Source organism: Talpa occidentalis, unplaced genomic scaffold, assembly GCF_014898055.3.
Source record: "Talpa occidentalis isolate TD23 unplaced genomic scaffold, MPIMG_talOcc4v2.1 talOcc4.2, whole genome shotgun sequence".
Lineage (NCBI taxonomy): Eukaryota > Metazoa > Chordata > Mammalia > Eulipotyphla > Talpidae > Talpa > Talpa occidentalis.
The window spans coordinates 40,347,656-40,375,577 of record NW_023602073.1 but is presented as its reverse complement, the minus strand read 5'-3'; the positions used below and the strand labels follow the sequence as shown (position 1 = coordinate 40,375,577).

The 27,922-nt window shown below is 49.2% G+C and overlaps 1 protein-coding gene and 1 long non-coding RNA gene across 2 annotated transcripts; one reads left to right on the top strand and one right to left on the bottom strand.

The window, feature by feature from the left end:
* Nucleotides 1–912: 912 nt before the first annotated feature.
* Nucleotides 913–4,385, top strand: LOC129146308 (uncharacterized). The gene is made up of 3 exons (XR_008552870.1): nt 913–1,139; nt 1,728–2,127; nt 3,838–4,385. It is a non-coding gene; the product is annotated as an uncharacterized LOC129146308 (long non-coding RNA).
* A 1,300-nt stretch (nt 4,386–5,685) lies between these two features.
* Nucleotides 5,686–27,914, bottom strand: LOC119252068 (patr class I histocompatibility antigen, A-126 alpha chain-like). The gene is made up of 8 exons (XM_054698112.1): nt 27,862–27,914; nt 8,982–9,004; nt 8,406–8,675; nt 7,935–8,210; nt 7,084–7,359; nt 6,838–6,963; nt 6,527–6,559; nt 5,686–6,396 (listed from the first exon to the last, which is right to left on the bottom strand). The coding sequence occupies exons 1-8, from the start codon at nt 27,912–27,914 to the stop codon at nt 6,353–6,355; spliced, it is 1,101 nt and encodes a 366-aa protein (XP_054554087.1). The 3' UTR covers nt 5,686–6,352.
* Between the last annotated feature and the right edge of the window lie 8 nt (nt 27,915–27,922).

Genomic DNA, 27,922 nt, shown 5'->3' with positions numbered 1-27,922 from the left:
GCCCCGAATCTCGGGGTCCCGTGACCTCCGAGGCCGTGGCCCCTGCCAGGCCCCTTGACCAGGGAGGAGCCTGCGGGACTTTCACCCGCGAGATTTTAAGTTTACATTTATTCTGCGCTGGAAGTAGGGGTGCGGGTGGGGTGACCAGGGGACTGACCTCAGGGCCGGGCTCAGGGTCTCCCACGATCCAGAGGACTCTGGGCTGCGCCGCGGGGCCCGACGGCGCCTCCCCCGCGGGCACGACCAGCTCCCCACGACGGCGCCGGGGACGCGCCCTGGGCGGGGACCTGCGCGCCTGGACCCGGCGGGCCCGCGGCTCAGCTCCCCGGCGCGAGGGGGAGGGGGAAGGTCGGGCAGAGCAGGACGGGAGCAGCCTGGGGGCGGGTGCGTGGAGGGGCCCCCAGACTCCTGGGGATGGGGAAGGAGGCGCCGCAGCTCAGAGGTGAGAGGGCTGCGGGGCCTTTGATCTCCCTGAGGCGCGCACCCCGCAGGGAAATGGAATCATGGTGAGGAAGCGCCCCCTTCTGGCCAGAGAGGGAGCTGTCGGCCACGTTTTCCAGCTCTGGGATGGAGACTGGCCCAGAGGCTCCTACTTTTTCTGAAGGACACTTAAGGAATCCAGTTTGTCCTGAGAAAGAGGGGACACCACTCCTGAAATCACCCTTCGCAGGATCTTTTTGACCAGCAGCCATCATAGGAACAATGAGTTTCTCTCTCGAGATCTTGTTTTTTGGTCAGAGAGCATTTTTGGAGATCTCACTCCTGCCTGTCTGTGTCATCACCCTCCACCCAAGTCAGCAACAAAATGCTCCGAGACCTGCATCCCACCCTGGGCTCTCACCTGCTATCCCGGACTCCCAGACCAGGCTGGTTTCTGGGGTTTGTGCTCCTCCCTCCAAGCATACTGTTCTGTCCACTGCAGGATGGTCACATGAGGCTGCTTCAGTGTCCATGCAGGAAACACAAAGCATGAAATTTCCGATTCTTCCTACTGAGGCCCCCAATCGCCATATGTGACCCGCCACCCCATCTCTGAGCATGAGGTCACCCTGAGGTGCTGGGCCCTGGGCTTCTACCCTGCGGACATCACCCTGATCTGGCAGCGAGATGGGGAGGACCTGGCCCAGGAAACGAAGCTGGTGAACACCAGGCCCGGGATCGGAGGGGGGATGGAAACTTCCAGAAGTGGGCAGCTATAGAGGTGCCTTCTGGAGAGGAGAAGAGATACACGTGCCATGTGAAGCATGAGGGGCTGATTGCACCCCGAGTCCTGAGATGGGGTATTGAGGGGGATGTGGGCACAGAGGCTGACTCAGGTGTATCAGAAGCCCTTCTCGAGACCTTCAGAAGATCAGACTGAGGCCTCAGGTTCAGGGTCTGACCTTCCCTTCCCTTCCAGTGCCACCTCCTCAGTTCTCCATCCTTGCTGTCGTCCTCATTTCCGGCTTGGTTTTCTTTGGAGGTGTGCTCATTGGACACAAGGTGGCTTCATGTGTGAGGGGGTAGAAGAAGTGCTCAGGTAGGGAAGGGAGTGGGGGATCTTGTCCACTAGGAGCTTTCATGTCCCAGGGAGAACTTGCCCTGCCTGGTTAATGGGAAGTACCATCCACACACACGGGTGTTGCCCAGAGGGCATTTGGTCCAGTCCCACTCACCTCCTTTCTTCATTTTTCCCAGTCCTGACCTGGGTCTTTACTCACAGTTCTGGAAACTTCCCTGTTCTGCAGGATTAAAAGATTCCATTAGGTCTTCTGACCTGGCTGCTCCCTGGTCTCACATGATGCTTCTTCCCATGGGAGGACAAGGGGGAAACTACACTCAGGTTGCAAGTAAGTGTGTTCAAGGGTTGGATCCCTGAGCCCCTGGGGACAATGAAGATGGAGCCCATGGGGGAGTCACTCTCATCAGTTCCTCCCGTGGTCTCATCTCTGACCAAGTTTTGTTGTGTTCTCCCCCAGGCAGCCACAGTCCCAGTGCTCTGAAGTGTATCTTAGTCCCTATAGGTGAGACCCTTGAGGCCTGCCGTGGGGATGGGGTTTGAGGCAGAGAGCCTGGGTCTAGGTGATGGGGATGCTTTCAGGAGGACATCTTGAGAATGCAGTGGACCATTATATTGTTAACACTCAGGTAATTCACCTGAATTTCTTCACAATTATTTTCTTTCACAGCGAGAGACAGCCTTGTGTTGGCCTGAGTGTTACAGGATTTCTTTTTGCCCACATTTTCTGGCTTTATGATCTCCTGGTTTAAACCTTCACACCTGCGAGAACGGCCCATATCCAAAAGACCAGAAACTCAAGTGCTGGCAAGGATGTGGAAAAAAGGGGACAGTCGTGCATTGTTTTTGGATAAAGACTGAGCCAGCCCTTCTGGAAACAGTATTGAGGTTTCTTAAAAGAGTAAATGTGGTTCTGCCATTGGACCCAGCAATTCTACACTGAGGATCTCCTCACAGAGGATAAACGCTCTCCTGTGAAGGGACCTGCACTCCCGTCACCACTGCAGCACTATTTACAGTAGCCAAGCTATGGACACCACCCGAATGCCCCAGACAGGTGACAAATGAAGAAGAAGCTGGGATTACACGTATACATATATGTACATATACAGGTGACTCCAAAGGAGATGAATGTTGGGGACTGGGGAAGGGAACTGTCAGGGGTGAAGATGCCACCACATCCTAGCAGAGGCCAGGGTCGGGGGAGGGGTCCTGTCCAGCTCCTCACACCTCAAGCCAACCATGAGATATTTCTAAATATCCTCCTCTTCTTCAGGTCCAATGCTTTTTCAGTCCTGCTTAGAAGCTGCTTCTTCACAAAACCGAATTTAATGAGATGTTGTATTGATGCTCTTTACTCTGTGAGATTGAATTCATTTATTCTGGGGCTTGATGTTAATTGTCTTTACATCATCTTGTATTGTGCATCCTGACATTGTTGTTACACACACACACACACACACACACACACACACACTCCCATCTCCTTGGGAACCAGATCCTCACTCAGCACTGGGGTTACTCTGACCCTCTGTCTCTGGTCCCCTCAGAGCCGCCCTCTCTGCAGTGTCTCTACTCAGCGGGGTCTGAGCAGCCCCAGGAGTCCCTGCACCTCCTGCCTCTGTCCTTGTGGGAAACCAGCCCCTCACCCTGCATGACAGTGAGGAGGCGAAGGCAAAGTCCTGAGATCAGTGATGGATGGAGGAGACAATTTACTTTATTCTCTTCTTCCCTCCCCATTGTATTATTCAATTGAGGTAACACTGGTTTACACACTGTATGTGTTCAGAGGCACAGGGTTACACCTCTTCAGATGTTTGTTACCGCATCACACCCACCCTAAGGGCACCCACAGTCTTCACTACAGTCCATTGGGCTCTTTTCCTACTTTGTTTCCTGCTCTTACCCCCAGCCCATAGCTTCAATTCTGCAGTCATATATATAGACTATGTTTTGGTTTAGTCTGTCCCTGTTTTGTTTCTTTATATTCCAAATATGAATGAAATCATCCAGTATTTAACTTTCTCCTTCAAACTTATTTCACATAGCATAATTCCATCCACATCTACCCACGTTGTTGCAAATTCAATATTTCAACTTTTTCACAGCCGAATAGTATTCCATTGTATATATAGCTTGTGTTCTTTATCCCCTCATCTGCCATTGGGCATTTAGGTTGTCTCCATAGCTTGGTTATGGTAGACAGCGCTGCAGTGACCATAGGAGGTGCATATTCCTTGGAATTAGTGTTTTTGCCTTCTTTGGATAAATACCAAGGAATGGGATGCTTGACCATGGGACAGGTCTATTTTGAGGAACCTTAATGTTTTTTTCCATAGGGGCAGGACCAATGTGCTATCCAAAGAAAAGAGAGGTTCCAGGTTACCGCCCTGCCCAAGGAAATATAGAGCTGAGCAGGGATGAGAAGCTAAGGAAGAGGAGGAAGACGTGGAGTAAGATGAGGAAAGAAGACTGGAGGAGGCGCATGGAGAAGAGAGACATGTGAAGAAGAAGCCAGGCTTCCTCCTTAGACTTGGACTTGTTCCAGGGAGTTGGGGACATGGAAAGAGACACGTGAAAGAGACACATGAAAGAGACAAAGACGTGGGTGAGGGACCCATGGGGAGGCTGACAATGGCAGCTGTTATCTTGATGTGGATTTTGATTTTGCTTTTATCCTTCCAGACTTTCCTGGCCCCTCCTGCACCTTTCCCATGGGTCTCTACCAGTAGGTGCCTTAGATTTGTGGCAGGCCTTCAGGCCTCAGCTGGGCGTTTACCCATGAGGGGTGGGTGACTTTGGGTGCTTCACGTGGGAAATTTTCTAACTATATTCTTTCTCTTTTCTCTCTCTATTGCACACTGATTCTCTATTATATACTAACTGTATTAAAGTTCTTTTCTATTGAAGGCTTATGCTTTAGAGTATGTTTTGTCTTTACAGCTGATGGGCAATCCCACGTAGACTGTACAGTTTTGAGGGCCCAGGGAACCCCTCATTCTGCCCACTAACAGGACCAGACATCATTCCCACCCACCATGTGCCAGAGTTCCTTTTCCTCCACACCCTTCAATGGGTCATTCTCACAGATGTGAGGTGGTAACTCATTGTGGTTTTAATTGACATTTTCCTGACAGCACATGACAAACATTTATCCATGTACCTATTGGCCACATGTGTGTCTTCTTTAGAAAAGTACCTATTTAGCTCCTCTGTCCCTGTTTTGAGTTGTTTTCTTGGAGTTTTTTTTTTTTTTAAGATTTATTTATTTATTTATACAAGCATTGTGTACAGTCAGAAGCTCGGGAGGGTGAGAGAATTCACCAGAGCCAGAGCGGAGAGCAGAACAGGCAGAAGGACTGAAGTACACTGCTGAGGGGAGCAGTGGCGGCAGGAGAGGTCTGCGCGCCATGTGGGACCCTCCTCCGGTGGCCGGGGAGCAGCCGGGATTGAACCAGCGCTGCAGAGGCTGCGGGCAGCTTCGCAACCCAGCGCTCAACCTCTGCGCCACCGGGGAGCCCTGTTTTGGGGTTCTTTGTAGATTTTGGATATTATCTCCTTGTTGGATTGATGATGTACAAATAGTTTCTCCAATTCAATATTCTCTTTTCATTTTAACGATAGTTTCCTTCACTATGTATAAGCTTTTTAGTCTGATGTGATTCCACTGGTTTCTTCTGCTTTTGCTTCCTTGGAACACAGAAGACACTATGGGCAGTGAAAATACTCTGCATGATATTCTCATGATGGACACAGGTCACTATACATTTGCCCAACACTCCAAGAATGGACAACACCAGAGTGAACCCAAAGGGAAACCATGACTTTGCAACTATGATGTCCGGATCCATCACTTGTAACCCACGTGTCAGTCTGGTCTTAACACGTGATTTGAACATGATGTGTGAAGAGTTTTATAAGTTGAGGAATGAAGTGTAATTTACTTTAGAAAGCATATTTCATGCTCAAACAAGGACATTTAAATAACACTCAAGGATATGCATTAAGTCATTCCACTCCACCCCCAACACCCCAGTCAGCCAGTATCTGCTCAAATCCAGTTAGCAATTTATCTTTTCTCTTTATATACATTATACATATACATATATATGTACCTATATACATATGCATATACATACATGTATACATATACATACATATATACCTACACACACACATATATATACATCTCCATGCTCCTGTCTGGGCAACAGTGTTTGTTTTCCCATCAGTAAAGGAGTTCAGGCCACAGAGTTGGGGGAAACATTTGCAAATCATGAATCTGATAAAGGACTTTATCTAGAAATAATGCCCAAAACTCAATGATCAGAAAGAAATAACCCAATTTTAATAAAGACAAAAATAGTGTAATAAATGAACAGCACCTCATCTGTAGAAATGTACAAAACTTCCATACAAACAGCAACTATAGTCATAGGAAAGTAAAAATATGAACAAATGTTCAATATCACAATTAAGAACAGTGACAACCAGGAGAGACTGAAAATGCAAACTCTGCACAATACCAGGTGCTGTCCAGGGTGTGAACAATAGGAGCCTCATCACATTCATCATTTTTTTTTATTTTTTATTTATATAAGAGCTGGGGTACAGGCCAGAGTCATAGAAGGGTGAGAGGGTTCACCAGAGACAGAGCAGGAAGCAGAACAGGCAGACGGACTGAAAGTGGAGCAGGGGAGAGACAGGAGAGGTCTGCCTCACCATGTGGGATTCTCCCTGACTGGCTGGTAATCGAACTGGTGCTGCAGTGGCTGCTGACAGCTTCACAGAGATGCGCTCAACCCGCTGCGCCACCGGGGAGGAGCCCTTATCACATTCATTTTAAAAGATGCTTTAGGGGCTGAGAGACACATCAGAGCCCTGGGCACTGTCACTGCCTGGTTGAGAACAAAATAGAACTTGGTCAGAGATGAGACCACAGGAGGGACTGATGAGGGTGACTCCCCCATGGGCTCCATCTACACTGTCCCCAGGGGCGCAGGGATCACACTGCTGATGCACACTTACCTGCAGCCTGAGTGTAGCTTCCTCCTTGTCCTTCTGTGGGAAGAAACATCATGTGAGACCAGGGAGCAGTCAGGTCAGAAGACCTAATGGAATCTTTTAATCCTGCAGAACAGGGAAGATTCCAGAACTGTGAGTAAAGATCCAGGTCAGGACTGGGAGAAATGAAGAAAGCTGGTGAGGGGGGACTGGACCAAATGCCCTCTGGGCAACACCCATGTGTGTGGATGGTACTTCCCATTAACCAGGCAGGGCGGTTTTCCCTGGGACTTGAAAGCTCTCAGTGGACAAGATGCCCCCACTCCCTTCCCTACCTGAGCACTTCTTCCTCCACTTCTTCCTCACAGCTGCAGTCACCACAGCTCCAGTGAGCACAGCTCCAAGGAGAAACAGGCCAGCAATGATGGCCACGGTGGGGATGGAAAACTGAGAAGGGGGCACTGGAAAGGAAGGGAAGAGCATACCCTGAGCCCCAGACCTTATCCTGACCCTCTGAAGGGCTCCAGAAAGACTCCTGATGGCCCTGAGACTAGCCTCAGTGCCCACATCCTCCTCCTTACCCCATATCAGGACCTGGGGCTCCAGCAGGCCTTCATGCTGCACGTGGCACGTGTATCTCTGCTCCTCTCCAGAAGGCACCACCACAGCCGCCCACTTCTGGAAGGTTCCGTCTCCCCCAGGCCTGGTCTCCACCAGCTCCATCTCCTGGGTGAGGTCCTCCCCATCTCGCTGCCAGGTCAGGGTGATGTCCGCAGGGTAGAAGCCCAGGGCCCAGCACCTCAGGGTGACCTCATGCTCAGAGGTGGGGTGGTGGGTCACATGTGTCCTTGGGGGATCTGAGGTGGTAAATCAGAAAATTCACTTTGTGTTTCCTGCATGGACACTGAGGAATCCTCATGAGACCATCCTCACAATGGACAAGACAACTGGTGTGGCAGGAAGAAGCATAAAATGTAAAAAATAGGCCAGTCTGGGGGAATTTGTGAGATTCTCCTATTCCTTAGAAAGTTCTAGAATGAGGAAGGAAACCCAGGGTAGGATGAAGCAGAGGGAGTGGAACACAGACTTTTTATTCCTGACCTGGGTGGAAGGTGAATGACACAGAAAAGCAGGAATCACATAACTGAAAATGTTCTCAGACCAGAAACAAGACTGAGAGAGAAACTCGTGGTTCTCAAACAGGCCCCTGGTCAAAAGGACCCGGTGACGTGTGATGTCAGGGACTGTCTGTCTTTCTCAGGAGAGACGGGATCCCTTCACTGTCCTTCAGGAGAAGCCGGAGTCTCTGGGAGTCTCTCTAGTGCAGAACATGAACCCCAGGGGAGTCCCCCTCTCGGGACTAGAGAGAGGACTCATTTCCCGCAGTGACTCCAGGCAGGGGGGGACCGGGAGGCCTCCAGGCCCCTCTTACCCGTGCGCTGCAGAGTCTCCTTCCCGTACTCCAGGTATCTGCGCAGCCACCACAAGTACCAGTCCTCCAAATTGTTCCTGAATTTCTCTGCCTCACCCTGCGCCTCCCATTGGCGCTGGGTGATCTGAGCGGCCGTGTCCACCGCGGTCCAGGAGCGCAGGTCCTCGTTCAGGGCCAGGTAATCGGCGCCATTGTAGGCAAACTGACTGTACGCGCGGAGGAGGCGCCCGTCGGGCCCCACGTCGCAGCCAGACATCCACTGGAAGGTGTGAGACCCTGTCCCTGCCCGTGTCACCCCGCACCCCCCCGCACCCCCTCCCGCCGGGAATAAACTAAACAGAATGAAATGGGGTGAAAGTCCCGCGGGCTGTTCCCGGGCAGGTTGCAGAGAAGCCTGGAGGGGGAGACCCTGAGCGACCCCCGTCCGTGGGGATGGGGGTGCTGACCCGGCCCGGACCCGCGCCAGCTCACCGGTCTCGCTCTGGTTGTAGAGGCCGCGCAGGGCGTCCAGGTGCGCTCGGGACCACAGTGCGCTGTGCCTTGCGATCTGCGACCTCCAGTCCCACACCTCCTGCCCCAGCTGCCCCGCCCAGGGCGCCTGCGGCTCCACTCTCTGGCCTGGGGAGTCGCTGTCGAACAGCCCGAACTGCGTGTCGTCCACGTAGCCCACGATGATGCACCGGGACTCCCCGAGGCCGGGCCGGGACATCGCGGTGGAGAAAAACCTCACGGAGTGGGGGCCTGGGGGCGGGAGGGGAGACCCGGGCTATTCTTCTCCCCTTCGGGGGCTCGAGTCCCAGGGGGCGCCCACGAGACAGAAAGTGGGTGAAAGACGAGTAGAGTGAAAAGAGGCTGCGGGACGAAAATGGCCGGGACTCGGGGGGCCAGAGGAGGCTGGGGTCTCGGGGGACGGAAAGGGGCCAGGACGGGGCGGGGCCGAGGTGGGGGGACAACTAGGGCGGCGGCGAGGTCGCGCCTTTCCCACGCCCGCCCACGCCCTCGCTCCCGCCTCTGGGAGCGCCCTGTCCCCTCCCGACCCGCACTCACCCGCCCGGGTCTCCCTCGGGGCCGCGGCCCCGCGAGCAGGAGCAGGAGGGCTGCGCCCCCCATCCCCCAGGACGCGCCCCACCCGGGCTGGGGAGACGGAGTCCCGGCGGGCGGGCGAGGGCTTTGGAACGGGAGCCGCGGGGCTGCTGATTGGCTGCTCTGGAGACCTCCAGGCAATGGGGAGTGAGCCCTGGGGTGAGTCACCAGTATCCAGGCAGGAGGACCCGCCCAGGCTGTGAGCCCAGAAGTGGAACCGAGGGGAGAGGGCGAATCCCCAGCAGTCACCTTCCAGCCCTGCACCCCGCGCTGGGGACTGAGACCCAGACAGCCACACCCCGAGACCTGGGACTTTGCCGCCCCCTCCTCTCCTGCTCCGAGACCTTTGTCACACCGTGTCCCTGAGTCCAGGCCCAGGGACTGGGTCCGCAAGTCTCAAACATTTTTCTTTCAGAAACTCTGTACAGTCTCACAAATTATTACGGATCCCATGTATAATATTGTTATGTGGGTTACAGCTTTAAATATTTACTTTACTAGAATAAAACCTTTTTAAAAGATGTTATTGCTTCTTTACTTTAGAATATAAATAACATGGGGCCTTCCTGGTGGCGCAAGGGGTTAAGCATCAGCACTATGAAGTGACCTGTAGCTGCAGCAGCACCAGTTCAATCCATGGCCAGGGAGCAACCCACTTGGCACAGCAGACCTCTCCTGCCTCACCTGCTGCTCCCCTCAGCGGTGTATTTCTGTAGATCTGCCTGTTCTGCTCTCCACTCTGTCTTTGGTGAATCCTCTCACCCACCACACCTCAGGCCTACACCCCAGTTCTTGTATGCATAAATAAATAAATCTTTTTTTAAAAAAGAATATTAATAGCCTATGGTATGCTAATGATGGAGTTTTTGGAGTCAGTGGGTTTGGAGTGTGGAGTCCTTGGGTTCACTCTGGGAAAGGTTTCACCAGGGTTCCTGTTTCAGCGACACACGAAGAATTCCCCAGGCGAGTTACTCCACAAGACAGAGACATTAGTTATATTTAAAAAACAGATTTACTAGACAAGGAACGGAAGAGTAAAAGACACTTGCATAGACACAAACGGGCAGGAAGAGCTGCCCCCCCCCACCCCAGAGGGACAGATTTGCTGAGAGAGGCCTGCATGGCTACAGGTGGATGGCCTTGAGGAGAACTGCTTCCACTGAGGGAGGTCAGTGAAGAGAAGTGCAGGCATGATGCAAGTCATGGCCAGGCAGGAGGCTGCTGCCCTGCAGAGAAGAGAATTGGTGAAAAGATGCACCTGCATAGTCACAGGTGGGCAGAGGGATTGCTGCCCCCAGCCTGTGCAGAGACTGCACTGACATAGTCTTCTTTTTGGAAGGGGTCACTCCTTGTGAGCCTTCTGGTTAGTTGTTGATGTTGGATAACTATGCAGAATCTGAAAGGGACAGGAGAGTCTACAATGAACACAATCTCCATATCTTTACCCTTGGGCCTGTGCTCTAGACAGCAGTCTGATACCTGCTTGGATTTTCTGCTTTGTAATCTAGGCTTTGGAGCCTAAGGATCTTGGTTTCTAGATCTGTGTCAATGGCTGTGTTAATCCCTTCTACCTCCTGCTCCTTGTGTAGGCAAGATTTCTGGTCTTGGGGCATCTCCTTTCCAGTCTTTTTCTATTGCTCTCCTCCATCTTTCACTAACTTGACAACTTCCAGTACTACTTTTACTTTTGGGATTTGTGGTGAAAAATAAAGTGAAAATTTCTTTTTAATAATTTGATTCTAGTGTAAAGAATACTGAAGATCTTTATAACTTAGTGGAATAATATATTACTTTAAAAAAATCACACATTAGCACAAGACCCAACCAATATGCAAGAGAGTGATGAGAACATATATTATTGAGCAAATGAATATAATAAAGATTCCAGCAGAATTTCCAGTCTTGGTGCAATTGTAACAGGGTGCTGCCCAGGGAAAGGGGAAGTTTCAGGTTCTCTTGCCCCACTCAATGGAGGGTGGAGCTAAAGAGAAGAGAAGAAGCTGCAGAGGAGACTGAGGAAGGAAGGAAGCAGGATGGAGCCATAAGGAGACCTGGAGGAGGCACATGGAACAGAGAGACACGTGAAGAAACTATGCTTACCTTTTGGTGCTGAAACTGATGTGGGTGAGAGACCCGTGGGGAGGTGACAATGGCAGCTTTTATCTTGATTTTGAATTTGCTCTTTTCCTCCCAATCTTGCCCAGTTATTTCTGATCCTTTTCTGTGGGTCCCCACTAAAAGATGCTTTAGATTTGTGGCAGGCTTTTGGGCCTTGCTCTGGCCCGAAAGACCATTCGGGTGGTCTTTTACCCACAAGGGGATGGGTAACAAGGGTGCTTGATTTAGAAACTATATTCTTTGTCTTTTCTGTATTGTTTACTAATTGTATTCAAGTTCCTTCCCATTACAGTCTTACATGTTTTGTGTGGATGCAGTGGATGGCAGAGCCTATTTAGAGCAGGCAGGTTTGCGGGGTCTGGGGTGCTCCTCTCCTTGTCCTGTAACACAATGAACACTCCCATGCAGGCATAATTAACAAGTTTGCTTACTCACAGCTCTTTCCCTTTTAAGATGCATGGCCAGGGCCTCAGCACTCTTATCTACAAGGCTGGGCAGTCAACCCGCTGGCCTCTCTCTTAAAGGGCATCCCCAAATGCCTGCATCTTCACCCACTTGCCGGGCCTCCCTTGTTGGAGGACTTTGCAGCAAATGGTTGTGCCTGCTGAAAATTATGCTATTGATGGAGGACAGGAATGAAAAAAATAAATAAATAAACTGAAAAAGGAAGCACCACATGACCAGAAACGTGGCTCTCACAAGAAGATGGGGGTAGAAGAGATTAGCATAACCATCAACACAGTTATGGAAACTAGGATCCTTAGGCACAGACTTCACCTTGTGAAAACTAAGATCTTCAGGCACCAATGCCTGGATCACATAACATCCAAGCAGGTATCAGAGCACACATCCACCCGTAAAGATGTGGAGATTGAGCCCATGGTGGAATCTGCTGTCCCTTTCAGATTCTGCTTAGTTATCCAAAATCAGCCACTAACCCTAAATCTCACAAGGAGCGGCCCCTCCCAAACAGCAGAGGACTATATCAGTGCAGTCTCTGCACAGGCTCAGGGCAGCAAGCCCACTGCCCACCTGTGACTATGCAGATGCCTCTTTTTACCAACCCTCTCCCTCCGCAGGACAGCAGCTTCCTGCCTGCCTGCCTGCCCGTGACCTGCACCATGCCTGGACTTCTCTGCACTGACCTCCTTCAGCGAAGGCCGCTCTCCTCAAGACTGCCCGCCTGCAACCACGCAGGCCTCTCTCAGCAAACCTGTCCCTTTCGGGGCAGCTATTCCTGCCCGCTTGTGTCTATGCAAGTGTCTTTTACTCTTCTGTCCCTTTCCCTAATAAACCTGTCCTTTAAATATAACTAGTGTCTTTGTCTCGTGGAGAAACTCGCTGGGGACCTCACCACGTGTCGCTGAAAGGGGAGCTCTGGTGAAACCTTTCCCAGAGTGACCCCAAGGACCCCGTACTCCAAACCCACAGACTTCACAAAAACCACGTCACTATCAATGTAACAGATATGGACACAGTTGTGTATAAAAGGAACCCTTGGTCTTTAAACTGGTGCTCTGACTTAGGGGGCTACCCAGGTCTGGGACCTCATGCATGAATAATAAAGCTTCTGACCTCACCATTATGAAGTACCCCTTGTTCTTCCTCTGCCTGGGGAAAAGGCCAGAATTTATTTCTACAACAAGAGGACTATGGAAATGTAACAGAATAAGAAATATTCAATGATAATATTTCAGGTTTCACTTTGCAATTAACCTTGGAGAAAATACCAAGGTTAAAACTGTATAGTTTTAATGTAGTATCAAAGTGGGATATTACAAATTGTCTGAAAACACTACTTCAACATATTTGTGTAAGGCAGTGTCTGCATAGTTATAGTAAGGCAGTGTGTATTTTTTCATAGACTTCAACCAGAACAACAGACTAAACGGAGACGAAAATATGAAGAAAATCCAAAGGTCTTCTAATGAGACAGACAAGAAAGACAATTGCAAAAATGTAAAAGATCCACTCTTCTCATTGGCCTGATTATTTTCAGAAATGTTATTTTTGTTAAGAATACTTTCTCGGGCCTCCCTGGTGGTGCAGCGGTTGAGCGCTGGGTTGCGAAGCTGCCTGCAGCCTCTGCAGCGCTGGTTCAATCCCTGGCTGACTGGTGAGTGTCCCACATGGCATGTAGACCTCTCCTGACGCCCGCTGCTCCCCTCAGCAGTGTACTTCGGTCCTTCTGCCTGTTCTGTTCCCTGCTCCAGCTCTGGTGAATTCTCTCACCCTCACGCGCTTCTGACTGGATCCAGTGCTTGTATAAATAAATAAATATATATTTTTTTTTTTAGAAGAACACTTTCTCATTTAAAGAAAGTTTGCTGAATAAATGGTGCTGGGAAAACTGGGTCGCTATATGCAAAAGAATGAAGCTTGACCACTACCTCACACCATGCACAAAAACCAATTCAAAATGGATTAAAGAACTAGACATAAGACCTGAAACCATAAAATATATAGAAGGAAATATACACAAAACATTACATGACATGCACCTCAAAGACATCTTTACAGACACATCACCCAAAGCAGTGATAGTGAAGGCAAAGATCAACAGGTGGGACTACATCAAATTAAAGAGCTTCTGCACAGCAAAAGAGACAATAACAAAAACAAAGAGAACCCCACCAACTGGGAGAACATTTTTGCACACAACACTAATGATAAAGGACTGATCACAAAAATCTACAAAGAGCTGATGAGACTCAACAAAAACAAAGAAAATAATCCAGTCAAAAAATGGGCAGAAGAGCTAAAAAGAAACTTCTCCGAAGAGGAAATGCAAATGGCCAACAGGGCATATCAAAAAATGTTCAACATCACTTGTTATCAGGGAAATGCAAATCAAAACTACCATGAGATACCATCTTACACCAGTGAGAATTGCACATATTAAAAAAACTAGCAACAACAAATGTTGGCAAGGTTGTGGAGAAAAAGGAACTCTCCTGCATGGCTGGTGGGAGTGCAAACTGGTCCAACCACTATGGAGAGCTGTGTGGAGATTTCTTGACCTACTAAACACAGAGCTTCCATATGATCCAGCAATTCCACTCCTAGGTATTTACCCAAAGGACACAGAAACATTAATTCAAAAGGGCACCTGCACCCCTATGTTTATGCAGCACTATTTACAATAGCTAAGCTTTGGAAACAACCCAAATGCCCAAAATAGATGACTGGATCAAGAAGATGTGGAATATGGACACAATGGAATATTACTCAGCAATCAAAAAAGATAAACTCATGCAATTTGCAGCAACATGGATGGAGCTGGAAGGGATCATGCTCAGTGAAATAAGCCAGAAAGAAAAAGAAAAATACCGGATGGTGTCACTCATAGCAGGAATCTAGAAAACCTAAATAAGAGACCAGGATAAAGACTAATTGCAATAAAGTAAAAAATCAAAATCAACAAGCAGCTATAGACCAGAGACACACTACAGAGGGATTACGGTCAGAAAAAGGGCTGGGAATTGTATGGGGAATATAACCAAAATGAAAATGCATACATTATGCAAAAATGAAAAATGATGTAAGAAGTATATAAAATAAAGTAATTTATTAAAAAAAGAATACTTTCTGTCAACATGCATTGGGTTATTCATATTATTCTAAATGAAATAGTTACATGATTAAACACAGCTTTATTCCCAGTGTGGTAAATATGGGGAGCGATATCTCATACACAAAAGTATACTTGGTGTCCTCACTTATTTACTGGAAGGAAAATGACTGAGAATCACAGACCCAGTGCTTGGGTCACGGAGACAGGGTGAGGAAGCTTTGGGTGAGGAGAGGAGGGGCCAGAGCAAAGCCACAGGTCCCTAGTCTGGTTCTCATAGTTCCAGGTCCCAGGGCTGTGTCCAGGGCAGGGAGGTTACTGTTGGGGATACCCCACTGCCCCCTTAGCCTCACTTCTGTCTCCACCACCTGTGCTGGGCCCTGGACCCTTGTGAATGCTCATCCCCAGTGCCTAGATGGTTCCCAGGGAAGCCAATCAGCATGGCCCCCAGGTAAGTTTCCACCCACCAGCCTAGAGTCAGGAGCTCCCCTGACCTCAGTAGTGCTGGTCATGGGGCCCCCAACACTCCTCCTGCTGCTTCTCTCCAGGGCTGTGGCCCAAACCTGGGCTGGTGAGAGCAGGGAGGAGGGAAAAGGCTTCTCTGTTAGAGGCTGTTGCCTTAGGCTCCTCTGTCCCCCCACGGTTCCTCTCAATCCTAGTCCCTTTCTGTCCCCCCACCCTAGCGCCCTCTTCTGTCCCCCTGAGTCCCACTCCTTCTCCACCTGATGCCCCTTTTCAAGCTCTCGAGCCTCCTCCCTTCCTGAACACTTTCTCCCCTCATGCCCCATCTCCCTGGGACTCAGGACCAGTGCAGGAAGGAGGTTCAGCCTGACTTTCACCGTCCTGCCCCCAGGCTCCCACTCTTTAAGGCTTTTAGAAATCAAGACCTCCCAGCCCAGCCTCAAGGAGCCCCGGTACATCGCAGTGGGCTACATGGACCACGCACAGTTCAGGCGGTTTGACAGCAACTCTCCAGGTCACAGTGTGGAGATGCTGGAGCCCAGGGCGGAGCAGGTGGGGCAGGAGGACCTGGACAAGGAGACAGAACCAAAGACAATAGGCACAGAGGTTCAAAGCTGCCCTAATGGCTCCTGGAGGACCTGCATGGCTGCTTCAACCAGAGCTAGGACAGTGAACAATGCTTGCCCAGGGCCAGGTCACAGCTCCCATTCCCCAGAGACCTTTGCCCCTAGTCAGGGTGCAGTGATTCCCAGAGGCTATGGCACCTGCCATAGTGGAGGAGGGAGTTTGGGTAAAGCACGAAATGAACAACCCGGAGGGCAGGTACTTGGAGTGGATCCCAAGTCTCCTGGAGATGGGGAAGGAGGCGCTGCAGCTCAGAGGTAAGAGGGGCTACAGGGCCTTTGATCTCCCTGAGGCTCACACCCCACAGGGAAAACTGAATGGTCAGAAAAGCGCCCCCTTCTGGTCAGAGAGAGAACTGTCTCTCAAGTTTTCAAGCTCTGTATAGAGACTGGCCCAGAGGGTCCTATTGTTTCTGAAGGACAGTTAAGGAATCCAGTTTCTCCTGAGAAAGAGGGGAGACCATCCCTGAAATCGCCCTGCACAGGACCCTTTTCACCAGCAGCCATCGTAGGAACAATGAGTTTCTCTCTTGAGATCTTGTTTTTTGGTCAGAGAGCATTTTTGGAGATCTCACTCCTGCCTGTCTGTGTCATCACCCTCCACCCAAGACAGCAACAAAATGTTTAGAGACCTGCATCCCACCCTGGGCTCTCACCTGCTATCCCGGACTCCCAGACCAGGCTGGTTTCTGGGGTTTGTGCTTCCTCCCTCCAAGCATGTTTTCCTGTCCATTCTGAGGATGGTCATGAGGCTGCTTCAGTGACCATAGAGGAAATAGCAACCATAAAATGTCCTATTCTTCCCGCTCAGGCCCCCAAAGGGCACGTGTGACCCAGCACCCCATCTCTGAGCATGACATCAACCTGAGGTTTTGGGTCCTGGGCTTCTACCCTGACCTGGCCCCGTACACGGAGCTGGTGGAGACCAGGCTTGGGGGATGGAAACTTCCAGAAGCGGGCGGCTGTGGTGGTGCCTTCTGGAGAGGAGCAGAGATACATGTGTATCTTCAGCATGAGGGGCTGCTGGAGCCCCTTATCTTGAGATAGGGTAACTAGGGGGACTTAGGCACAGAGCCTCTTCTCAGGAGAATCAGGAGTCCTCTGAGAACTTCTAAGGGTCAGACTAAGGACTGGGGTCTCCCCTTCCCTTCCCTTCCAGTGTCCCCTCCTCAGCCCTCCATCCCCACTGCGGGCATCACTGCTGGCCTGGTTCTCCTTGGAGCTGTGCTCACTGGAGCTGCGGTGGCTGCAGCTGTGATGTGGAGGAAGAAACGCTCAGGTAGGGAAGGGAGTGGGGGATCTTGTCCACTGGGGGCTTTCATGTCCCAGGGAGAACTTGCCCTGCCTGGTTAATGGGAAGTACCATCCACACATGTGTGTTGCCCAGAGGGCATTTGGTTCAGTCCCCCCTCACCTCCTTTCTTCATTTTTCCCAGTCCTGACCTGGGTCTTTAGTCACAGTATTCCAGGATTAGAAGATTCCTTAAAGACTGCGTGGGCTGACTCCTCCCTTGTCTCACATGATGATTCTTCCCACAGGAAGACAAGGAGGAAGCTACACTCAGGTTGCAGGTAAGTGTGGATCAGGGGTGTGCAGGCCCTGGGGATAGTGTTGATGAAGCCATTCAGTTTCCATTCATGATGGTGATTTTCATGTCTTCAAATCTTAAGGCCACTTATTAATGGCTCAGCTCACCATGCAGACGTTCACCTCTTTGACTTCAACTGTGGACAATAATTTACATTGTGGGGTAGAATTGGAGGGGCATTCTTCCTTTGAGGAAAGAGACCACAGTTATGTGAAGAAGGTGACAGAAGAAAAGCACAGCAGCAAGCAGGAAATGGTTGTAAAAATGAGAAATTAGGGCATCGCTGGTGGTGCAGGTAGTTGAGTGCAGTACTGTGAAGCTGTCCGCAGCCTCTGCAGTGGCACGGCAGACCTCTCCTGTCTTGCCCGCTGCTCCCCTCAGCAGTGGATTTCAGTCAGTCTGCCTGTTCTGTTCCCCACTCTGTCCCTGGTGAATCCTCTCACCCTCCTGCACATCTGGCCTGCACCCCAGTTCTTGTATAAATAAATCTTTAAAAAAGAGAGAGAGAGAGAGAGAGAGAGAGAGAGAAATTACTCAGCGCTGACTTTACAAAGACTGAGCACATTATTTTTTTTTGGTATGTCATGGTGCGTTCTGTCCTTGTTGTCTTCCATGGATTTTATGGTTTCTGGTCTTAAGTCCCAGCCTGTTATCCATTTTGAGTTGATTTTTGTGTGAGGTGGGAGACAGTGGTCTAGTTTCATTCTTTTGCACGTGGCTGTCCAGTGTCCCCAGCACCGTTTATCGAAGAGCCTTTCCTTGTGACCCCTCATCTTAACCTTGTCTACATAAACTACACTGGATGGCACGTTGGAGAAAGGGGTTTACTTCTTCCCATCCTTAGTTGTATTTTAAAATTACAATTCATTTTACGTTCTCCATTGTCTTTCAGCAACCTTAGGTATTTACCTGGAACTATTTCAAAAGCACTTGAAACAATCGAAAGATTAGAGGCATATGTCCATTAAAGAGGAAAGTAAATGATGAACCCATCTGGATCAGGACCATTAATATCTGACAAGACAGAACAGGGAACAGTGTGTGCTGACAGAGCAGCAGGAACAGGCCCTGAAGGGCTGGGAGAGGCAGTGAGGGGGTGAGTGTCCTTCCTGCAGGGTGTCCAGGATCCCCTAGTGTTGTCCAGGGACACCTGCCCTGTGCTCTGTACCCCTCTCTTTTCCCTCTCCACTTGGAACAAAGGAAGCACTAATGGGGAGACATGTGTCCTCCTGGGGCAGTTTTGAGTCCCAGTCACTTCCTGCTCCCCTCCCCAGGAGGTGGGTGGATTTAGGGGCTGCACTGTGTTGAGAGCTGGGGTGGGGGTGGGGTACATCCTGGAGCTGCAGCCCCTCCCCCCAGGAAGTCTGGCTGGTCATCTACCCTGGGGAGAGGGGGCCTGGTAGTGCCAGAAAGGCACAGAGCTGATTCTCTATGATCTGAGCAAACGTGTAAAGAAAAGCCCTGGAGCCCTCGGGGGCTTTCTCAGGCTTTTATTGATCTTTTACATGTAGTGCAGCAACCAGGTACACAGCAGACAGGGGTGCTGGGGTGCCAGGAGGCTGGCACTCTTTACTGGGCTCTCTGGCAGTTGTCCCTCTCCTGTGTTCTTTGCTTCTCTCGGCCAATATAAATACTGCAGCCCTGGCCCACAGAAGTAAACAATACAACTGAATATAACAATGTAACAAAATGCAGGTGTTCCATCAGGCATGCGATGCTAATGGGGAGGGCAGAAAAGCCTGACAATCATTTACCCTGCAGGGTGGGTAACTTTCAGTGTTTTGTTGGGAAACTGTTATCCCATTGTAACAGGGTGGTCTCCAGGAAAGGGGGAGCTTCCAGGTTCCCTGCCCCACCCAAAAGGAGGGTGGAGCTGAGCTGGGAGAGAAGAAGCTGCAGAGGAGACTGAGGAAGGAGGATGGAGCCAGGAGACCTGGAGGAGGCACATGGAGCCGAGAGACATGTGAAGAAACTGCGCTTGCCTTTGGTCGTGGACAGGGTGACACGATGTGGATGAGAGACCCGTGGGGAGGTGACAATGGCAGCTTATCCCTTGATTTTCATTTTGCTCTTTTCCTCCCATACTTGTCTGGTGGTTTCTGATCCTTTTCTGTGGGTCCCCACTGGAGGTGCTTTAGACTTGTGGCAGGCTTTGGCGCCTTGCTCTGGGCCAATCCCATTTGGGTAGACTTTTACCCACGAGGGGATGGGTAACTTTGGGTGCTTGATTTAGAAACTATATTCTTTGTCTTTTCTGTATTGTTCCCTAATTGTATTAAATTTACTTTTCATTAAAGTCTCATGTTTTGTGTTGATGGGCGGATGGCAGAACCTATTTAGAGCAGGCAGGTTTGCGGGGTTGGGGTGCCCTGCTCCCTGCCCTATAACACCATCTTCCCTTCTCCTCTGGCGCTCCTCTGGTGTGTTCTTTAATACTCACAGTGTGCTCTGCCTTTATGTGGCAGATGGCAGAAGCCATTTGGAGCATACAGATTTGGGTGTCCAGGGTCCCCTCATTGAGGGTGTGTAGGGTAAGGTAAAAAAATGTCAGGCTTTTCTACACTCCCGCCATCAGGATAGATGATGGATCCTTGCAGTCCCGAATGCATGCCTGATGGCGGGTACCTGGAGTAGGGTGTGGGCATAGGTAGATGGGATTCACCTCGGCTAAGACTGGGCATTAAGGGCAGCGTCACGGGGACGCCAGCAGAAGCCAAACAAAAGCCGAAGAGAAGCCGAAAAAGAACTGAAGCCGAGAGAGAAGCAGAGAAGGCCAGAGAGCCCAGATAGAGTGAAGACTTGCTGGGGGCTGGGAGGCCTGCCAGCCTCCCGGCCCCCCAGCACCCCTGCCTGCTGTGTACCTGGAACCCCAATAAAAAACCTGCAAAAACCACTGAGGACTCTGGCTCCTCCTTCACCCGTTCTGCATGGGATCAGAAAACCTGCCCCCTGTCTGTTACTGCCCTTACAGGGTGTTTTCTCTTATCAGGACTCATTTCCCTTCTCTACTGCTCTGTCTCCACTGGATCCTCACCCAGAGGCAGGAATTCCCCAGGAGGAGGACTAAGCCCTCAGTGGGGATCTGAGCAGGTTCCTGCTGTTTGAGGCAGGACCTTGTCTTTGGCCCTGGCAGGTCAGGGCTGGGGAAGGACTGACCTTCAGGTGAACTAAACAAGCAGACAGAGCAGAATAGAATAGGGGCCTGTGGGGGGACCCCAACTCCTTGGGGACAATATTGTGTGTCCTGATGCTTCTCCATGACACCTGCTCACACAGATCCTTGTCTAACCGCAGCCCCCTCCCCCCCGCTTTGTCTAAACAGCCCTGTGCTCTACCAAATGGCCTGCGCACTACAAAAAAAAAAAGGAAATTTGTCAAATTTATCAGTGTAACAAATGCTGAAATGACGGAGTATAAATGGAAATCTTGTGTATGTTCGTGGCCCAGATCTTAGAGGGGAGACTCTCCTGTCTGATGCCCACTAGTGTGATAATAATGAAACCTGTACCCACTTGTCCTTGGAGTGCCCTTTGGTCCTTTCTAGCCTGGCAAAATAGTTTTTCATCACACTGTATCCCTCAAGTGGGTAGGGCCCTGGGGTCTGGAGCTCTTCCTTCAGGAGGGATGGCTGTGTGGGGGGACCCTAGCTCTAGAAAAATTGGGGTACTTCCCAGGGGAGAGAGAGGGATTGAAACAGAAGAAGAAAGAACACAAAGGACAATGCTGATGGTGCGTGGGTGAACTGGTGGTGCGAATTTTAAGGGGACTACACCTGAGAGTGTTACAGGGCAGGGAGAGGGTCACCCCAGAACCCTCAAACCCGCCTCCTCTAAATAGGTTCTGCCATCTGCCTCATCAACACAAAACATACAAGACTTTAATGGAAAGGAACGTTAATAAAATGAGTAAACAATACAGAAAAGACAAGACTATAGTTTCTAAATCAAGCACCTAAAGTTACCCGTCCTCTCGTGGGTAAAAGTTCACCCAAACAAGATTGGCCCTGAGCAAGGCCTGAAAGCCTGCCCCAAGTCTAAAGCACCTTCTGCTGGGGACCCACAGAAAAGGATCAGAAACAACCAAACAAGTCTGGGAGGCAAAGAGCAAAATCAAGACAAAATATACCATTGTCACCTCCCCATGAGTCTCACCCACATCTGTTTCAACCAGTCCACGACCAAAAGGCAAGCATAGTTTTTTCACAGTTCTCTCTGCAACATGTGCCTCTTCCAGGTCTCCTTCTGGCTCTCTGTCCTGCTTCTTTCCTTCTCTAGTTTCCTCCTCCAGCTTCTGCTCCTCCCTGCTCAGCTCCACCCTACCTTGGGTGGGGCAGGGAACCTGGAACTTCCCCTTTTCCTGGGCACTACCCTGTTACAAGAGGAGAAAGCATACATTCCACAAAAATGAAGAATGATGTGATAGATAGATAGATAGATAGATAGATAGATAGATAGATAGATAGATATAAAAGATGGGGGTGCTCCCCCAAAACTATTGTGATGACACAGTTAAGAGCAGTCTCTGAGCTGCAACAAGAGGGGGAGGGATGACAATTGCTCAGTCAGAGGTTATGATGTTTCAAAAAGTGACCTATCAAAAATGTGAAAATACCTATCCCCTCATTTTTTACTTTTGATTTATTTGTATCAAACACTTGTCAGTTAACTTAGGGGAAGAAACAGGTACCTTATAAGGGAAAACCAATCAGGTTAACTTCAAACTTCTCTGAAGAAACAATAACAACAGTACAAAACACAATAAAGCAAAAACAGACAATTATAAATGAGAGACATCCTGCAGGGGAGGAGGAGGGAGAGGGATCGAGGGAGGGAGGGAGGAGCACAGGGGTCTGTGGTGCTGGTGCACGGATACATTGATGAAGGAAATTCTATGGGGACTGCACCTGAGGGTGGGGGAGCAAATATTGTTTAAAAATGAACAAGGATGTGAAAAATAAAAATTTTAAAAATTAAAAAAAAAAGAAACACTTGTCAGTTACTAATTCATTTAACTCCACCAATATTTATATGTTATGTGCTTGGTGCTGTGTACAAAACAGAGACATTCCTAACTTCAGAGAGCTGCTTTCATGCAGGAGACAGTGAATAATAAAGACAAGAAACCCACCCCATGCTGTAGAGGGGTTGAGAGGAGGGACAGGCAGGGAGCAGGTGGGGCAGCAAGAAAGGGGGTTGTGGGGGAGCTGTGTCCATCAAGGGGGTCAGTGCAGATGGTGGGATGGAAGCAAAGCCCTGGGAAGGGGATGTTCGGGAGAGAGGTTCCCATGGAGGGAACAGCCTGTGGTGGGCTGGCTGGTGCCAGGGGTGCAAGGGCAGAGGGGGTGAGCATCAGCTAGACAAGAGGGAGAGGGAGGGACTAAGGAGTGGGTGTCAGAGGCCTGGGAAGGGGCCACCCTGTGAGGATGGGGGTAACTGTGGGGATGGGGAGCCCCTGCCAGGCTGTGAGCAGACCAGGGCCTGGTTCAGCTCCCAGGTGGCAGAAGAGACTAGTCTGTGTGTCTCCAGGTGAGACAGGAGGGGCTCAGGCCAAGCTGGGGCAGCACAGGTGAGAAGTGGCTCTTTGGAGGTTCAGGGGGCTCCCGAGGACAGTACTGTCCTGTCCCGTCTTCCCAGGCCTCATCAGGTAGAGGGCTCTGACTGGAGAGCAGGCTGGGTGAAGCTTTTTCTTCTTCTTTTTTCAATTGAGGTAACATTAATTTACACACTGCACAGATGTGAGGTGTAGAGCTTCTCAGCAGGCAACTGTATATTTCACACACACCCACCAGCAAAATCCAATCACAATCCTTCACCAAGATATTCCCTCCACCCTCCGTCCCCTCTGGTGATTGCCATTTTGTTGTGGTTGTTGATTGCTTTTTTCCTTCATATTCCACAAATGAGTACAATCCTATGGTATCTGTCTTTCTCAATTTGACATAGCATAATTCCCTGAAATTCTATCCACATTGTTGAAAATGGCGAGATTTCTTCTTTTTGCAGTATCTGAGTACTATTCCATTATGTGTGTGTATGATGTATGTAAATCACATTTTGTTAATCCTTTCATCTGTTCTTTAGAACTTGGGCTGTTCCCTATTTTGGCTATTGTAAATAGCACTGCAATGAAAATAGGGGCCCTGTCTCGTTTTGAATAAGTGTTTTCTTATTCATCAGGTCAATATCCAGAGGTGGAAATACTGGATCATATTGCAATTCTTTTTTATTTTTTTGAGAACCACCGTATTGTTTTCCCAAATGGCTGCACCAGTTACATCCAACCAATAGTGCACAAGGGTCCTTTAATCCATGTTCCTCACAGAATTTATTTCTTGACTTTTGATAATAGACATTTTTACTGGTGTGAGTGGAAATCTAATTGATTTTTTTCAAATGTTGACCCATCCTTGTGTTGCTGAGATAAACCCCACTCAGTCATGACGTGTGATCCTTTTTCATGTGTAATTGAATTTGGTTTGCTAAGGTCTTGTTGAGGATGTTTGCATCTATGTTCATCAGGGATTGGTCTGTAGCTTTCTTTTTTGTGTGATGTCCTTCTCTGCTTTTGGTATCAGGGGAATGTTGGACTCATGAGATGTGATGGCAGCATTCCCTCTTCCTCTGTTTTTTTGAAGAGTTGAAAATGTCTGGTCCCGGGCTTTGATTTTCAGGAAACTTTTGATTCAAGTTTTAGTGCCTTTGCTTGTAGTTGTTTTGTTCTGAATCTTCCTGACTCAGTCTCAGAAGGTTGTATACTTCTAAGAATTTGTCACTTTTTTCTAGGTTATTTGAGGTCATTCAGTTTATCGACATACAGATATTTGGCATTATGATGTATAGATATTTGGTATTATGATCCTTTATATCCTAATGTGTCTGTTGTAACTTCTCCCCTTTTGTTTCTTATTCTATTTATTAGTTTTTTTCCTTTTTTTCTCCTTGAAAGTGTAGTAAAATACTTGTCTATTTTGTTTATTTTTTTCAAAGAACCATATTTTGGTTTCATTGATTTTTTTTTAATCTGTCTTTGATTTCTCTGTCATTTATTTCTGCTTTAATTTTTTTTTTCCTTTTACTGTCTCTTGGTTTCATTTGTTCTTTCTAGCTGTTTAGATTCTTTACCTGAGCTCTGTCTTGACTTTACGTGTGGCCTGTGTTGCTCTATATTCCCCTCTTAGTGCTGCTTGTGCTGTGCCCACTGATAGGTTGTCATTTGTCTCAAGGTATTTTTAAATTTCTTGGTTGCTTTCCTTCTTAACCCAAGAGTGATTTGGTAGTGTGTTGTTCAATCTTCACACGTTATTCACCCCTGGTTTCCTTTTATATTTCTTCGAGTTTGATAACATTGTGATCAGAGAGATACTTACATGATTTCAGTCATCATGAATTTATGACACTTGTTATGTGACCCAACAAATGATGTCTTCTGGAGCCTATTCCAGGTGCACCTGACAAGAATATTATTTAGCTTTTTGGAGTGTAGCGCCCTATAAATACCTACTCAGCCTGGATGGTCTAATTTCTCACTTAAAGTTATAGTTTCCTGGAGTTCTGTCAGGTGGTGTGTCCTTGATGAAAGTGGAGTGTTGAATTTCTTTACCACTCTTGTGTTGCTGCCAATATCTGTTTTCAGATTTGTTAATAGTTGCCTTATGTATTTTGCTGCTCCTTTGTTTGGTGCATGTGTACTGATGAGTGTTATGTCTTCCTGATTTAGGATTCCTTAATCGTATGATGTTCATCTCTATCTCTTGTTACCTTTTTTCTGGAAGCTTATTTTAACTTATATGGCAGCCCCTGCAATTTTTGGGGGGCCCCATTTTCTTGTGTTTTTCCCAAGAACTGTTTTGATCCAGTCTCCTGGAGACAGCATAAAGTTGGGTTTTATTTTTTGGTACAACCAGTCACTTGGTGTCTTGTTCTTTGGTGAGTTCAAATCATTTCCATAAAGGGTGATGACATGATGACTTACTACTGTGCTTTGGTCTTTAGTCAAATCCAGACAAGAAATGTGTGGTATCTGGCTGGAGCGGGTGGTGCGGGCTCCAGGGTCACTGCCTCCTTGGCCTCCTGGTCAGTTTGGAGGATGGTGTCGGTCCAGAGGCCCAGACATTAGCCAGGTGGCTGGGGTTCAGACCTGGACACTGCCATAACCCCTCAGTCTCCATGTCCTTGTTTCTGAGAGGGTGTGGTGGAGGGGTGTCAGGAGAGTATCACTTCCCAGTTCACAGAGTGCTTGGGAGGGACCCCCGAGGTCACACAGAGAAAGTAACTGCTGAGGTCATGTAGTCAGCCTTCAATCAGCTCCCTGAGCCACTTCTGTTCCTGTGCCCACTTCTGGCTTTCAAGACCCAGCTCCCATGTCCCCTTCCTGCTGAGGAAGGAATCTCTCTGGCTCTGCCTTGGCCCCCTCTGAGGCAGCTACTGCAGCCCTTCTCTCCTTACACATGCCAGGCTGCAGGGCCTCCAGGGCGGGGTCACGTGGTTCTCTGTGACCCCCAGCACACAATGGAGTATGTTCCTGTGCAACAGCATGCTTTGGGCTTGGGGACCCCAAATGCCTGACTGCAAGTCTGTGCCATCAGGGTCACCTGGGGTGTATTTAGAGAGAAGTTCCCAGGCCTGTTCCCAGAAGCAGAGAGTGGGCTCTGGCTGCCCAAGGCTGGGAAGGAAGGAAGATCCTTCCACACTGATCACGACCCTTCAGATCCGCCAAGATCTCGTCCCCATCGCAGCCTTGTGGGACCAGGAGCTGGAGCCTCTGAGTGAGGCTCCTCCTGCCGCCTCCCCCTCAGAGACTGTGAAGACGCCAGATCTTTGTTTTAGGTACAAAGTATGAAGTGATTTGGTACAGACCATTAAAAAAATTAAGACGATAAAGTGATCAGTGGTTATTTTCTCAAAAGAAACAGGTGCTCCAGAATAGCTCACGTGACAGTCAAGGTCCTGATAACAATGAGCTGTCAGGCCAGGATTCCATGTCCCTTGAAGTGTCCTTCAAAATAAACGTGATTGTAAAAACTATTTCTACTGCTTTTAGATTCCATTTAATTTTGCTGTTCATTTATTTTTCACACTATCCCCAGAGCAGTGTCTGCAGAGTCATGGCACAGAGGGGCTCTCTGGCTTCCTGCAGATGTGAGCGGGGCTGACTCTGACCCACCTGCAGGGAGTGGAGACCTGGAGCCCCAGAATCAGCCTCCAGGGTTGGTCTTCCAGGGTGGCCCAGGCCTTGCTCTGCTCTCCTCTTGGAACCCTGAATCTCCCTGGCACCCCAGCATTCATGCACTGAGGGGGGATATTCTGCATTGGGTGTGGAACCAAGCTTAGCTGAGGTTTCGCCATTTTGTATATCCTCCACCTTGATATGTTAGTCCTTGTCCAGCCGCATTCCGGAGATAGTTTCAGCAGTCACAACCCTCACTCCACTTGGTGACGAAAAAGCAGACCACCCCAGCCGCCAATGAGGGCAGTCCTGTCCATAAATGGGACAGCATCTCTAACCGTCCAATCAGTTTGAAACTGTAACCGCGCGCGCCCAAAGTGCCTTTGTAGTAGCCAATGAATAATTGCCAACTTCTTTCAAAGTTCCCGCCACTTGCGACCCTATAAGATGTCCCAGCTTCCTCTGTTCGGGGCTCTCGACCTCTGCCGTTGCATCGGTGCGTGTCGAGGGCCCGGTCTCGAGCCCGTATTAAACTCCTTTGTGCCCTTGCATCGGTTGTCTGTGTCCTTGGGGGCTGCACTGGTCGACGTGGGCACAACATTTTGGGGGCTCGTCCGGGATCGACGAGTGCAGACCCCAACTGCCGAGCAACCGAAAGGAGTTCTAAAGCGCGCAGGTGAGTTCCAACACTCGCCCAGGTAAGCTTCAAGTCTGCAGACCTGTAGTTGTACTTAGTACCTGTATCTTTTGTACTTTGTACCTGTAGAAGCTGTTTTGTACTTAGTACCGTATCTTTTGTACTTTGTACCTGTAGAAGCTGTTTTGTACTTAGTACCTGTATCTTTTGTACTTTGTACCTGTAGAAGCTGTTTTGTACTTAGTACCTGTATCTTTTGTACTTTGTACCTGTAAAAGCTGTAATTGTTTGCAAACCTGAAAATCTGTTCAATAGCCGGGTCAGGCTTAAGTGGACGCACTTGAAAGCCGCCGGCGTGGACCGCGGGAGACGTCCCCGGACCACATGTTAGGAAGGCCACACCCTTTGCGGGGAAGCAGATACCCCTTTTGGGGGCCTTTTGAAAAATCAGTCTTTGGCCTGTTTCTTGTGACGACAGCCACTGTACTTCTAGCATTTGTCATCATGGGTCAATCACCATCTACCCCTCTATCCGTTGTTTTACAGCATTTTAAAGATGTCAGGTCCAGAGGGTCGGACCTCAGTGTAAAAATAAAAAAATCCCCTCTAATCACCTTTTGTTCCTCAGAGTGGCCGAAGTTCGGAGTTGGTTGGCCCCCGGAGGGAACTTTTGATTTACAGATTGTCCGTCGCGTAAAGAAAATCATCACCAGTGAAAGAAAATTCGGACATCCTGACCA